Source organism: Necator americanus, chromosome I (genome assembly GCF_031761385.1).
Source record: "Necator americanus strain Aroian chromosome I, whole genome shotgun sequence".
NCBI classification, from domain to species: domain Eukaryota; kingdom Metazoa; phylum Nematoda; class Chromadorea; order Rhabditida; family Ancylostomatidae; genus Necator; species Necator americanus.
In genome coordinates, this window is record NC_087371.1 from 11,415,125 (window position 1) to 11,428,282 (window position 13,158).

At 40.9% G+C, this 13,158-nt stretch overlaps 3 protein-coding genes across 5 annotated transcripts; 1 reads left to right on the forward strand and 2 right to left on the reverse strand.

The window, feature by feature from the left end:
* Positions 1–31: 31 nt before the first annotated feature.
* On the reverse strand, positions 32–1,756 carry RB195_005170 (uncharacterized protein; the record flags this gene model as incomplete). Of its 2 annotated transcripts, none has more annotated exons than XM_013443166.2 (7): positions 32–37; positions 248–336; positions 423–528; positions 595–703; positions 777–879; positions 1,157–1,258; positions 1,618–1,756. In XM_013443166.2, the coding sequence occupies 7 exons, from the start codon at positions 1,754–1,756 to the stop codon at positions 32–34; spliced, it is 654 nt and encodes a 217-aa protein (XP_013298620.2). The 2 variants fall into 2 exon arrangements, with proteins under 2 accessions (XP_013298620.2, XP_064034634.1); XM_064177509.1 differs by having other exon boundaries at positions 1,618–1,681.
* A 1,606-nt stretch (positions 1,757–3,362) lies between these two features.
* On the reverse strand, positions 3,363–5,046 carry RB195_005171 (uncharacterized protein; the record flags this gene model as incomplete). Its single annotated transcript, XM_013443165.2, has 8 exons — positions 3,363–3,494; positions 3,733–3,898; positions 3,965–4,080; positions 4,140–4,229; positions 4,351–4,520; positions 4,573–4,654; positions 4,709–4,803; positions 4,911–5,046. 8 exons carry the CDS (start codon positions 5,044–5,046, stop codon positions 3,363–3,365), a joined length of 987 nt encoding a protein of 328 aa, XP_013298619.1.
* Positions 5,047–5,310: 264 nt separating this feature from the next.
* Positions 5,311–13,158, forward strand: RB195_005172 (uncharacterized protein; the record flags this gene model as incomplete). 2 transcript variants are annotated; one of them, XM_064177511.1, is made up of 23 exons in its annotated part: positions 5,311–5,414; positions 5,897–5,943; positions 6,004–6,234; positions 6,300–6,521; positions 6,588–6,815; positions 6,944–7,052; positions 7,172–7,246; positions 8,932–9,136; positions 9,202–9,300; positions 9,420–9,516; positions 9,864–9,988; positions 10,072–10,224; positions 10,447–10,562; positions 10,612–10,735; positions 11,080–11,200; positions 11,264–11,444; positions 11,537–11,658; positions 12,158–12,287; positions 12,373–12,446; positions 12,550–12,622; positions 12,778–12,860; positions 12,940–13,011; positions 13,073–13,158. In XM_064177511.1, the coding sequence occupies 23 exons, from the start codon at positions 5,311–5,313 to the stop codon at positions 13,156–13,158; spliced, it is 2,877 nt and encodes a 958-aa protein (XP_064034635.1). The 2 variants fall into 2 exon arrangements, with proteins under 2 accessions (XP_064034635.1, XP_064034636.1); XM_064177510.1 differs by lacking the exons at positions 5,311–5,414; positions 5,897–5,943 and having other exon boundaries at positions 6,027–6,234.

Consider the following 13,158-nt stretch of genomic DNA (forward strand, 5'->3'; position numbering starts at 1 on the left):
CCGGATGAATTAACTAAGATATTATTTGGTTTCAAATCTAAAACACCACATCAACATTTTCAGAAGATTTTTGAATTTCATTATCTTCATCATGAAGTATACGTAGTTGCTTAGTGTAACCTAATCTTAGATTTGGGTTAAAAAAATAACCCTCAATCGTTGTTAATTCACTACAGTGACCTAGTGTATCCATTCTCATATTCACTACATGAATATGAGAATGGATACACAAACAACAAGACTCAACTCTATGCATTATGTTGTTAGTCCACAAATATTTCAATCCTTCCAAGATACAGCGTGTTGCGAACTTCATAACGTCTACAGGCAGTGCTCCTGTTCAAAAAAGATCAGATAACGTAAATCGTCAAGAAAATGACTATCCGGATTGAATTGAAGAACAAACAGCCAAGGAGACCCACCATAACCGCCGATAGAACCACCATCCATATACTCCAAGCAAATGTACAGCGTCTGTGAATCAATTGATGCGCCAACTAGTGAGACCACAAATTGACAAGGTGAACACTGAAAAGAGCCAATTTAAGGTCAGTATAATAACACAGCAAAAGTGAAACAAGTAGCTCTGAAGACCTTTTTCATCAGAGCTAGTTCCTTAATCACGTCATCCTTCTTTTCATCAAATTCTCCGAAAGATATGCTCTTTATAGCAAGTACCCGATCCGTTGGTAGATGTATACTTCTGAAGACAAGAAATTACTTCTCAACCACAATCGCTTTTTCGGATTGAGTAGATGATTGTGCTGAAAAGCTACCTGTAAACGCTTCCAAACTGTCCGTGTGATATCATGTTTAGATGTTTGAGATCTGATGGAAAAATAGCAGGAATCTCGTTCAAAACAGTCGAAGTGCATTGGACTGAAGCGAAGATGATACACTTTGTTTTCCTCAGTAGACTTCCACCACACTGACATGCATTAAGTCCGATAGATTAATATGGAATCAAATTTCCAGCTCGCACAGGATTATTCTAGATAATTCGTACGAAAAAGATTAACTTTTGCAGCCGTTCGAAGAATTTTGTAGGAAGGACTCCATCAAAAAATTAGCTGGATAATTAGAACAAAAAACACCACGAAGAAAGAAGAATAGCCTTATAGAGGATAGAAAAACAGGCCAAAGAAAACGAACCAACCTAGCCAAATTTTGGCATGTCCTTCGCTTTGAAGAAGCGAAGCAAAAGCAGGCAAATCTTCATCATTTCGGACCGCAATACGATCACCATCTTCATCCTCATCTAAAAAGAAATGATCTATTGGAGTTGAGAAAAAAATTGCAGTTCTCTCGATGACCACAAATAACGAAGATGTCCACATCTTCAGAGAAAGTTAATCAATGAAAAAACCACTGAGCTACTTTTGTACCTCAAAGAAAGAGGGAAAAAATGTATTTGGGGGGGGGCTCAGTGGTTCCCTTATTTTCCGATGCTCTAACTCACTTTTTTTCTCCTAGTAACTTAACTAACATTAATGCTTAGGCCTCAGGGCTCCGATTGATCTAATCATTTATCTCGAGAAATAAGGACGCCACTAAGTGCCCATAATCAACTACATTTTACCAAGAAGGAAATACAGCAATGGCTTTTAACAAACTTACACAGGAAATGATCACAGGTACCATATTCACGTGACAATTCGGCAGTGACTGTATCAAAGAACATCAACGTTACATAAGATATCTCCAGAATAGAGGTCTGCCCGTCACTTAGGTTTACATTGAGCAAGTACGACGTCATCAAAGTCGTGGAACATCAAACAACAACGCCTGAAAGTTGTGATGACAAGAGGTAAGTCAGTACCATATGCCACAAATCTGGAGATTCCATTCGGATGATTGTACCCTCGGTCATTTGAAGGCAACGTGTCACAAAAGAAGTGGTATGAGAACCGCAGAGAAAACTTAGTGTTTAGGTTGTAGATTACTAAAACGAGCGTGGCCCCGCCCAATCCCCCTAGTCGTCCTGTAAAACGGCATTGGAACCGATATTGTTCTATACGATACGTTAGAACGCAGTCTTTCACGCTGTTTTTACGACGAGGTACGTTAGAACGCTTACTCTTGCGCTCACGCTCCCCTTAGCACCCTTTCCATTGGATTTATTTCAATAAGCTGCTAAGAAGACCTCATCGACCCTCGACAGCTCGCTTGAAGACGCAGCGCGTGCGCAGGAGCAGTGCGTTCTAACCCATCTAGCAGAGAAGAACGCAGTCTTTCACGCTGTTTTTACGACGATTGGGGGAAAATGAGCGAAACCACGCTCGTTTCCTTAACCCATAACCGTTTTCCTGGGGTTTCCGTACCACGTCAATTTTGTGATACGTTCCGTTCCAAAGCGAATAAAACAGACCCGAAACTAAGTTTTTGTGGAACCTCCAAACAAGTCCAATCGTTTTTTTCCACCATATTTCAGACAACAAATGACAAAAAAGGAAAATAGGCAATATAAATCTAAATAACCCGTACAAAAACTCAAACTAGCGAGTACGTTATCGCTCATGGGTAGCAATGGAAAATTCAATCGTAGAGGAAATCATATGTGCGATAGAGAGGAGCCGGACCTTCGTCAGGTGAAGCTAACTCATGGGGTGCAGTTCAGGTGACGACGACCCCATCGCGAACCGTCCGAAAGTAAAGAAAGTCCTCTTGTCACCCATTCAAAAGTGAATAGGTCTTTTCACCAACCGTCCAAAACTCAAGGTGGTAAGAGCACCGGCTCCGACTATCGCATCTATGGAGGAAATCACTCGAAATTTTTTTCAACTTAGTCTAAATTTCATGTATTACTTACTTTTGACTTTGTTGCTGTCATTTCTAAACACGTTTCCTTATTACTGTTCTATAGATTGATGAGGTTTATTTATAGTTTCCTTCAATAGGATTCCGTAAGTTATGTCCTCTCACGCGAGTTACTCTCCGCACCTCTGAGAAGAAATTTTTAATTGATAGCCATTCCTAAGTAGTACTTCTGCATCAAATGGTACCATGATCAAAATTCTAACCAGATTTGTAGCATGGAAAAAACAGAAGCGATACGATCATATTAAGAAGTCATTTCTAGTTCGTCTCCACTAAAAACAGAGAGCTGAGATAGTTGTGATAGAACATTATGCTCACGAAGGGATCAATGAAAGTACAATTTCATTACTTTTTCTAATTAATGTTTGTAATAGAGAACAATTAGAAAACACGGCAATTTCAACAACGACGATAACATGAACATTTGCCGTCATAACAAGAAGAAACCACTGGAAAAGAATCACCTCACAAAATAAAAGTTTGTTTTGAAGAGCAGAAAAAGCCTATCCCGAAACAAATTGGAACAGCAACAAAGACAATTTCTGTTAGTAGTCATATTTGAACTCAAGATAATCGTCATCAAATTCTTGTATGCGAACATAACCATCTTCTCCTCCTGTAGCGATGATATTCCCTGATGGATGCCAAGCCATAGTATTGATGGGACCGAAATGACCCTGAACGAAAAGAACACCAATGTACTTCTCTTAAAAAAAAAGAGAAACATCGTGTAATTTGCTTGCTAGGTTTGCTTAATAATAATTACCCATAGCTAAATAAGAGAAGTATGCTTGTATAGAACATATATATGTTAAAAAAATGAATTTCCCAACTAAATGTAAAGCAAAATAGAGTAAATTAAGGGAGATACGAGAATTGCAAACATCTCATATTATGGAGGATCATTGTCCTTACCTTGAATCTCGCAAATTCTTCCTCAAACACCATATGGTAGAGTTTGGCTTCAAAATGACCAGCAGAAACTGCCGTTTGTGTCACTTGCATGGCATCCTCTCCTCCTCCAAGACATATATGGTCACGTATAGGCGAGATGCACGCAGAATTAACAGGACGCTCGGAGCTGTTTAATTATTATATTGAGCAACCAGTACGTGGTATAATTCTGAAGTTAGGAAAGTCCATTCACCGATATTGTTTTAGATGGTCCAATGTATAAACATCCAACAGAGCAGCTGTTTTGTCCTTTGATGATGAGATAACGAAAGCTCCATCAGGAGACAGTTGTAGATCCGTGATAGCATACTGGAACGCTGTCAATACTAGTGGGCTTCAAAACAAAATTTATGTCAAAGTTAACGCACCCTATGGACTTTATCATTCGATTGGCAGGGTTCCTCATTGTTTTTCAATTCGTACTGCAGAACATGTCCATTCTCAAAACCTACGGTCACCTGAATAAAAGCTCTAGACAAAAAAGAGATAGGAAACGAACTTTTGATAGAGCACCCAACTAAAATTCAAAACGGAAAGTATTTGAAGTGGAAAATGCTAATAGTACTAAAAAGAACTCACTACGTCGGTAGCTCCACTAAATACACAAGTAGTTGCAGAATTATCAAATTCGAAATGAGTGCGGAACAACGGACAATCAGCCGTCATCTGTTGATCGTCCCTTGTATCAACGACACAAAGTACCGATGGATTTTTAGTCATTTTTTGAGTAGTGTAAGCAAGCAAATGACCTAAACTTCACTTTAAGAGGATACAATAATGACATTTCAAGCACTTATTTACCTGAGAAAGAAAGGTTCACTGATTTCGCCGGTGTGGGTGTATTTATTGTATTCAGGACAACGCCAGTCTCGCAATCCCAGAACTGAAACAGATGGTTGAAAGTGAGCTTCAAATAAATCACGCTACTAAGAAGCACCTTAATAGAGTTGTCTCCAGAAGCGGTACCAAGCCGAGTGGTGTCCCATGACACGTCAACATCCCACACTACTCCATTATGACCATCATAGGTCCCTTAACGAGAAATGTTAAGAAAAGCAAAGAACAGAGGAAATGAGGGTGATGGTGCTCCGGAATGAACGGAAATCTGCAATCGCGTCACAAAACAGACAACATCAAACCTATTCGTTCTCCGTTTTCTGTATACCATAAGCATGGCTGCTTGTTTTTCGCTGCGGAAATCAACAAATCTCCTTCTCGATTGAAACGTACACGAGTCAATGCACGATCATGGCCCTTCAACGACAACGGCCTCATTTTTTACCTGGAAATGAATACTCATAATTTTAAAACAGCACCGTCATCATAACTCGTCACATACGATAGAAAAAACATTTTATTGATACACAAGAAATACGAATTAATCCGGCACAGAAAAGACCAATAACATAAGTCAAGAGTTCCAAAAAGGCACACAAGTGCTGAAAGACCAATTCAATCGAAATGACCGAATATTATCCATGCACATTTTGTCTCGCTGTTGGAATTTTAGGCCTGCAGGTGTCAGTTCCGGATGTTGGAATGCTTGGAAATTTCGTAGTCTCCGAATTTCTTTTCATTTCTGCTCCGATGTCTCTCGTCTTAGCTTGGCAAAAAAGGAGAGGATTCGTTAGTACGGAAAATGGGTGCTGACATTTAAAAAGTTGTTTAAACTGCTGGAAAGGTGTGCATCATATCTTGCAGTATTTATAGAATAGAGCACCATAGGTGGAACATCCACAAGAAGTCATGACACCGACTCAACAAGATCCAACAAAGATCAAGATCCTGAAGTCACAACAGGAGACAGAAAAGACCGCATTGATGATGAGTAGCCACCGAAATCAATGAAGGAACCCATTCGAAAGTAACTTAGAGGGCCCTTCAGCAACTAATAAAGCTCCTTACCGAACCACAGGGTAATAGAGATAATATATTATTATATTATAATACGGCGCACATCACTGCAGAGAGAAACTGTCCCGCTAAAAAAGGGCAGGAAGACGGGAATAGCTGACGCAAACTGAAGTGGTTAGTGCAACTGCAGACATCGCATAACACCACACGGATTTTTAGTTTCTCCAATATTTGGTCACATTTTTTTCCTCTATTGTTTCGTTCGTCTTAGGTCTTCTGTTTGGTCCACCATCTCGGCGCTTAGAGGTGGTTGTCGAGGTCTGGTTCTCAAAGCATGGTACTATTTCCGAACTTTGTGCAGATGGGATGTATTTACAGTGTCTTCTGAATGCGTAGATGAGATGCTTGCCAGAAGATCTCGGCTTCAGGTTAAGCCCAACATTTCTAGAAGCTCTAAGGCAACACCTAAACCAGCCGAAAATCTTGACGAGTCGGTGGATGTGTCGTCGAATGCTGGGATACCTGCTGAGACTCTACCAGTAGCGGGAACGAGTGCTGATGCATCTGTTAATGATGGTTCGGCCGTTATCGACGGTGCGATTAGCGAAGGTGTGACACCATTTCAGTTTTTAGTACGATTCTTAGGAAGTTTTGGTAGTCGGCGGTATTTTCAGAGTCCCCGTGCACCGTAACGCATACTTTGGCCAGAAGGCCACGTCTTCAGGTGAAGCCCAACATTACCGAAAGTTCCAAAGCTGCGCCTAAGTTTACCGAAAAGCTCGGCGAGTCAGTAAAAGTGCCGTCGATTGATGGGACATCTGCTGAGGTGCCGCCAGCAACCGAAAATGCATCTGTTGACAATAATTCGGTAATTCCTGAGGATGCAGTGAAGGAAGGTACATGATCTCTTCAGTAGCAAAGATGAGGAAATAAAACGTTATACACGTTGAAGAAGCTTCCAGGGTCTTCCTGTGGCACAGCGCAAACACTGGTCAGAAGGTTTCGCCTTCAAGTGAAGCCGAACATTTCCAAAAATTCCAAGTCTGGACCCAAACCCGCTGAAAAGCTCGACGAAACAGCTAATTCGAAAGGGGGGTTATCGCTTGAAGCCTTATTATCAGCAAAAGATGGTGCTCCTTCAAATGATTCTGCCGTTACCGAAAAAGCTATACCCGAAAGTGGAGAGTTAGGTAATTGATCTACCATTTATGGATTGATAACATCTGTTACTCGAAAAAAAGTATTTCCTTTCTTTACAGTTTTCCGTATCATTAGATACTCATTTTCTGTTCCCACTGCGTTATGACCAACCATTTAGGAGAGACTCCAGCGACTGTCAGCTCTTCAACCGCAACGCGCACAGTTTCCGTTGAAGAGGCTGAAATTGCTTATGTCGATCCACTTGCTCCTGAAAAGAGAATCGCTCAGTTAGTACTTTTAATTTACAAATGTGTTTACGTCAAGAATAGGATTTTTTCTTTTGTTGTAGTTATAACACATGGATATAATCATAGGCTTTAGTTCTTTCTATTATTGGACGTTACAGTTCGTACGGAAGTGGAATCAGAGCACGTGACCGGCTTACGTCATATAGCGATTATTATGGACCATCTACCAAAAGGTAAATTGCAAGCTAAGGTCGTACAGTATCTGACTAGACTTATGAGGCAGCTAAGAGACTCATCTATTTTTCAAGCAAGTGCGGTCTTTGAACTGTAATCAAAATTGGTAGCTTTCTTTATTAGTTCAACTTTTCGGATTACTCGCATTCGGTAGAGCCTTTAGGCGGAAGTGGCAGGTAAATTGGTGTTTTTGCCGTACCTTTACTCGTTCAGACATATATTGTCTGTTTTTCTGATAGTGAGAACCTCTCTTGAATAATTAGGTTTCAAAAGAAAAAAAAGTTCTGTGGAAGTAAATTTGAAGTTTCCACTGGTAAAAAACTGAATTGCGAACATATTTTAGAGTTATCTCTTTCGAAAATGTTTTTTGGTATATGTTCTAGGTTTTCATGCTATACTATGGGTAATCTTCATCATCGTTTAGGGGCATCACCCACGACTCTGGGGTGGTACGGGTTTCAGGCGGGTAATGCCTATACGGGGTTGTAGGTTGTGGGGAAGAGGGTGATTTCTCCCTTTCTCCCTGTATCAATGTAAACGGGCGACCCCCGTTTACATTGATACAGGGCGGGTGGAACTCTTTCTTAGGACGGCTTCTGTTGCAATACGGAACCGTTGTGCCCCGCCCTTCTTGCTAATCGTCGAAAACCAATTCGGACAAATTGCAAGCGGGGGTCGGGCGCAAGGGTTGCGCATTGCAACAGAAGTCATCGTAAGAAACAGCCGTTTCTTTACAGTGATAGAGGGAGAGATGAACAGAATCACCCCCTTCTTCACAATCTACGACCCCGTATAGGCATTACCGGCCTGAAACCCGTACCGCAACAGACTCGTGGAGTGTTGCCTTCAAGAAATATTTGTGCACGAGGCAGCGTATCACGGAAATGGTATCTCCCTGCCAACAGATTGGTATAAGGGTTTGTCCTTGAGTATGAACATTATCGCGCCTAGCTCCTCGTGACAATACAATCCAAAACTCGTCTAATATTCTGCAAGTGGGCAGATCTTGCAGCTTATTTGAGTTACATTACTTGGATTGAGGGAGACGATGAAGTTGTTTGCGTTCTATCGCGTAGTAGATTGCATCGCTGTGGAGACAGATCACAAAAAACCGGTTGCATCCGCTTTTTCTGGGCTAATAAGGGGAATTGATCGCTTTCATACTCGTGATCTACATTTCTAGCCTTACTTATTCGTGGAATGATCCTGACATAGTCAATTTTGTGATATGTTGCCTTTAATTGGTCTTGAAAGCAGGTTTTTTGTTAAAGGCATCACCCCACGAATCTGAGGTGGTGCAGATTTCAGGTGGAGTATTCGAATACGGGATGGGAGACTACGGAGAGGGAGGTGATTCCGTCCATTTCTTGCTAATTGCTGTAAGAAACGGCCCGGAAGATTCGGAGCCGCACAAGACTGGCGCGCTCCAACCGAACCTCTTGTACAAAATGGTGCGCCAAAACGAATGAAGCCGTATCTTCGGGGCCGTTTTTACGGCAATTAGGAAGAAATGGACGGAATCACCCCCCTCTCCGTAGTCTCCCATCCTGTATACGAATACTCCACCTGAAATCTGCACCACCTCAGATTCGTGGGGTGATGCCTCTAATAATGAACTGTGGCACGTCAATAGCAGCAATATTTAGCAATGTGATCGATTGTTTCCACTAAATATTTGTTCTAGTAAGCTAAAAAAGAGATTCACTGGTGATGAGGAGTTGGATCCGAAGAAAATGCGAATGATGGACATGATCTATTGGAACCCCAAAAAAGAAAAGGGCATGACGCGATTTCATGGTGATACCGAGTCTGTAGTTGGCGAAAAGCTATCATCATCTCCTGAGAAAAGGGTCACTACCAGTGAGAGCACGAAATTCGCAGCACCGCAGGTACGTTGTTACTATTTATTGAAATCCCTTCAAAACATTGATTCAATTAAACGATCATATTATAGGTGAAAATTGGAGCGGATGGACGTTTGGTCATTGACGAAGAAAGCTTGGTTGTTGAGGAGACAGCTACGAACGAATCAGTTTGGGAAACAGTCGAAGAGGTAAATTGGACAGTATTGGTGAAATTTATCACTTTATTCACTAGTGCTCATCCAATATTTAAATATGTATATATTTGGAATTTGACAACTAATCCTGCTATTGATATTTTCTCCTAAAGGATCGGATGTTACGGAAGGTCACATCGCTGTCGTTCCGAAATCGTATGTGGCGTAAAGGAACGGCTTGGACAGAGAAAGAGACGGAATTATTCTATGGTAAGCAAGTTATACCTTTTTCATATTCAGGCAGCTTCTGTTCTTTGTTGCTACTTGTATTTTGTGATTTCCAAAACCGAAATAACTGCGCGAATCCTCAAGAGAAAAGCAACGTTGAAAAGTGCTGTAACATGGTTAGTTTTGGAAAAGTTTCATTTGTGACGAAAATTGAGTACACAGAGTCCAATATCTTGACTTTGTACGCTGATTCTAAGACTGATTAAACATCTGAAATGGCCATAGACGCATTTCCCTACATTCGTATAAATGTTCTCGAACGAAAATATATTACTCTCTTTTACGTTATTCCTTTCTTTCTACGATGTAGCTCGATTGTATTTTGTCAGAGATACTTCGTTGCACTGGACCAGATTTTGGATTGATGCATGAGTTCTTCCCGACGCGTGCACGTAACGAACTGAAGAGCAAGTTCAATCGTGAGGAAAGAACAAACTGGGAAAGACTGAAAGAAGTGAGTTGAAGGAAATAAATACTAGTGGTAATTCAAACAGTTTACTTAAATCATTTACCTTAACTGTATCTTACTGTCCACAGGTGATGAGTCGTCCTGCTCTTCTTGATGACGATTTGTATGAGAGAGCTGCTGAGTTACAAAGAGAAATAGAAGAAGAAGCATTGGCTAAGAAAATGAAGAAAGAAACAGATAAGGGTACTGGGATGACTTTTAAGCGAAGAAAGAAAAAGCAAGTGAGTTTCTAGTACTTTGGGCTCTTTTGCTGAATATGCTTTAACCTGAATTAAACGTATTGGAAAGTCTTGCTAATCTTCTTGTTGAACTGGAAGGCTCAGCGACTAAGCCCAGCAGAAGCCCCGCTGCCTCTGCCCCCTGTAAAAGTGCTTCTTTTCTTACAAGTTCGAACGTGAGGCCCCTCAATCTGTCAGGTAGCAATGGTAATCCGAGCTTTGCAGGAACCTGACGTTGACGAACCGCAGGAAGACGTTAGTGTGAGGTCGGACCAATCAGAAGATCTTGTCGAAGAGGCCTCGCAAATTATTCGTGAGATGGAAAAAGAAAAAAGAAAGAGGTATTTCTTCATTCTTTATAATGTGCAGTAATGTTTCATCATTGTTCAGGAAGGGAAGAAAAAGGAAGCGCATTCGCTCTGACTGCAGTGAGAGTGAAAGCGAGGGTTTACAATCGAATGCTGACGAAGAACCACCTTGTGAAACAGAATCGAGGAGTAAGAAAGTAAAAAAGGTGCAGGATTCGTTCCTTTCAAAGTAATCAACCTTGCTCCTCAGGGTTTAATTTACAGTCATATCGGTGTTAGTGAGTTACATCAAGTTTGAAACAAGAGAAATGTTTCAACTACTCTGAATTCGGACGTCGAAGTCCAGACTGAGAAACCTGTCAGTTATGCTTTTTGTCGTAGAAGAGTGATCTTGAGAATATCCTTTTAGAGTAGCTTGAAGATCGCTTAGAAATTAATGTTTTGATTTCTCTTCTTTTGAGCTTGTTCGAGTTTGTACTGTTAGACTGTAGCTTCATTTCCTTGTTTTTAACTTTGTGTTTTCTAAGTTACAGTTGAGTTAACATTACAGCTCTCTGCAAAAGCACAGTCACTTCTCGATAAAACCCTCAAGATGTCGAAGTGTAGTGAAGTCTCGCAGGAAAACGAGAACAAAGATGCTGAAAAGGAACCACATTTTGATGGATATAACGGTGACATTAGAAAATATTTGGAAGTACAATTTTACGATGCATTTTTTCATATGGAATTTTTAGAAGAGGATGATGATGAAGGCAGCGTTATAACCATTGACACTGATGTTATTGAAGTCTCGCACTCTTCGAAATTTTTTGCTAGAAGTCGGCATGCCCCTCAAATCACCAGGATATCCGAACCAATTGTTGGAAGAGCTGCTACACCACAATCTGAAAACGCCTCTACTGAAGCAGCAACAAGGTATCGTTAGATTAGAAAACGTAGAAACGTACATTTAACGTATATCTCGTTAAATGTACGTTTCAGAGTGTGTTTGTCATACGTTCATTTAGAAGTGTTGATTCGACTGCAACATCTCCTCAAGAAACCACTGAAGCTGTCAGTGTTGAACACGATTGTGAAAACCAAGATGAAGTTGTTCAGAGCGATGCCCCAGAGTCGTCTAGTGCACCAAGTACGGCAGCTCATGTTTCTATTCTGCGTTTCCTTCTTAACTTGAAATCGCACGTGTGTTGGCTGAGAGCATACCTAACATATTGTCTGTAGAATCTTAGGAAGTTGATTTTTCCCTAGTCGTCTAAGACATGACAATTAATTTCTATGAGTGGACGGAATCGGTTGTGTTCAAAATCCAACTCCAAGCGGAACTCACGCCAGTAAGTCGAAGACAAACTCTGCTGTCTAGTTCTGATAGATGAAAACAATATTACCGCATCACGCTTCGCACACAACGAAGTTTTCATTTCAGATACAGCTATGTTGAGGAACTGAAAAACCAAATGAGCCAAACATTAACAATTTATTAGTATGTGGTTAGGAAAATAGAGATATTGGAGTTCTTCTCGGTTGAATGCAGTGCATTTGCATCTGTTATTTTCTGCACTACGTTGTATGCTCCTAGGAGGTCCAGTTTTATAGAAAACCCAGAGTTTTTATTAAATGTGTGTTTTCAGAGAAATCTGCACTGACTCCAATCCCAAGTGAGGTTGATCTTTCACGCCCTCGTCGTTTGCTCAAAGGAAGGTCTGCGCGGAAGCCTACTGTACGATCAGTATTGCCAAAACGTCAACCTGTTTGTATAGAGTACGTGCATTTTTAAAGCGTGTTCTTTTCAATTCTCAAAAATGCAGAGGAACTTATAATTTCCTACTTCTTATTTTTTATTTAGATCAGCAAAAGTGGACAAAGGTAGGATAGCTCGTGGGTCTGATAAAGAGTCACTTGCTGAGAACGACAATCCAGGTAATGGTACATTCATTACATGTGTAAGCGTATTGGATGTGTTTTGTTTTCACATGAGTCCTTTTTGTGAAAATAGGTTCATCATAACTGGTTTCCTTTGTAGCAGACCAACCTTCCACTTCCAAGTCGCCAGAAAGGAGAACTCGCTCCACTAGGACTGCAAAAGATTTGGCGAGGTTCCGTTTTTTCTCTACATTTCGAAATTGGTCCATACACTATTTTGTTTCTAATGAGAACTTTATGCGAACTTTGCTCGCACTACTGGTTTAGTATTCGTAATGTATTTTTGGTGAGAACAATTCTTTGTCTATTACTACGCCTTGCACTTCAGAAAGTCCTTGTCTGTAGAAGTCGAAGAGCAGCAAAGCCAACAAGAACCTGCGTTCAACGAGAGTGAAGCCGCCAATAGCAACAGTATGTACTCGACTCCATTTGAAAGTCTTTGCTTGTAGTAAACCGTAAATAGCACGTAAGTATTGTTGATATTCCACAGATAATAAAAGAGATGCGGACGCAGGAGTGGAGGACTGCACAGCAACTTCAACATCCACCCCGGCAAAGCAAAGTGTGTTGGCAATTATAGCTGGTTGCCCGGAAACTCGAAGAAACGTATTTATTTTATTTAGAGTCGTTGGAGCCTGAGAACGTGCCGCTGAAACGACCTCAACGTAGCAAGAGAGGATTTGGTCGGAAAATTCGAGGAGGTCGATAG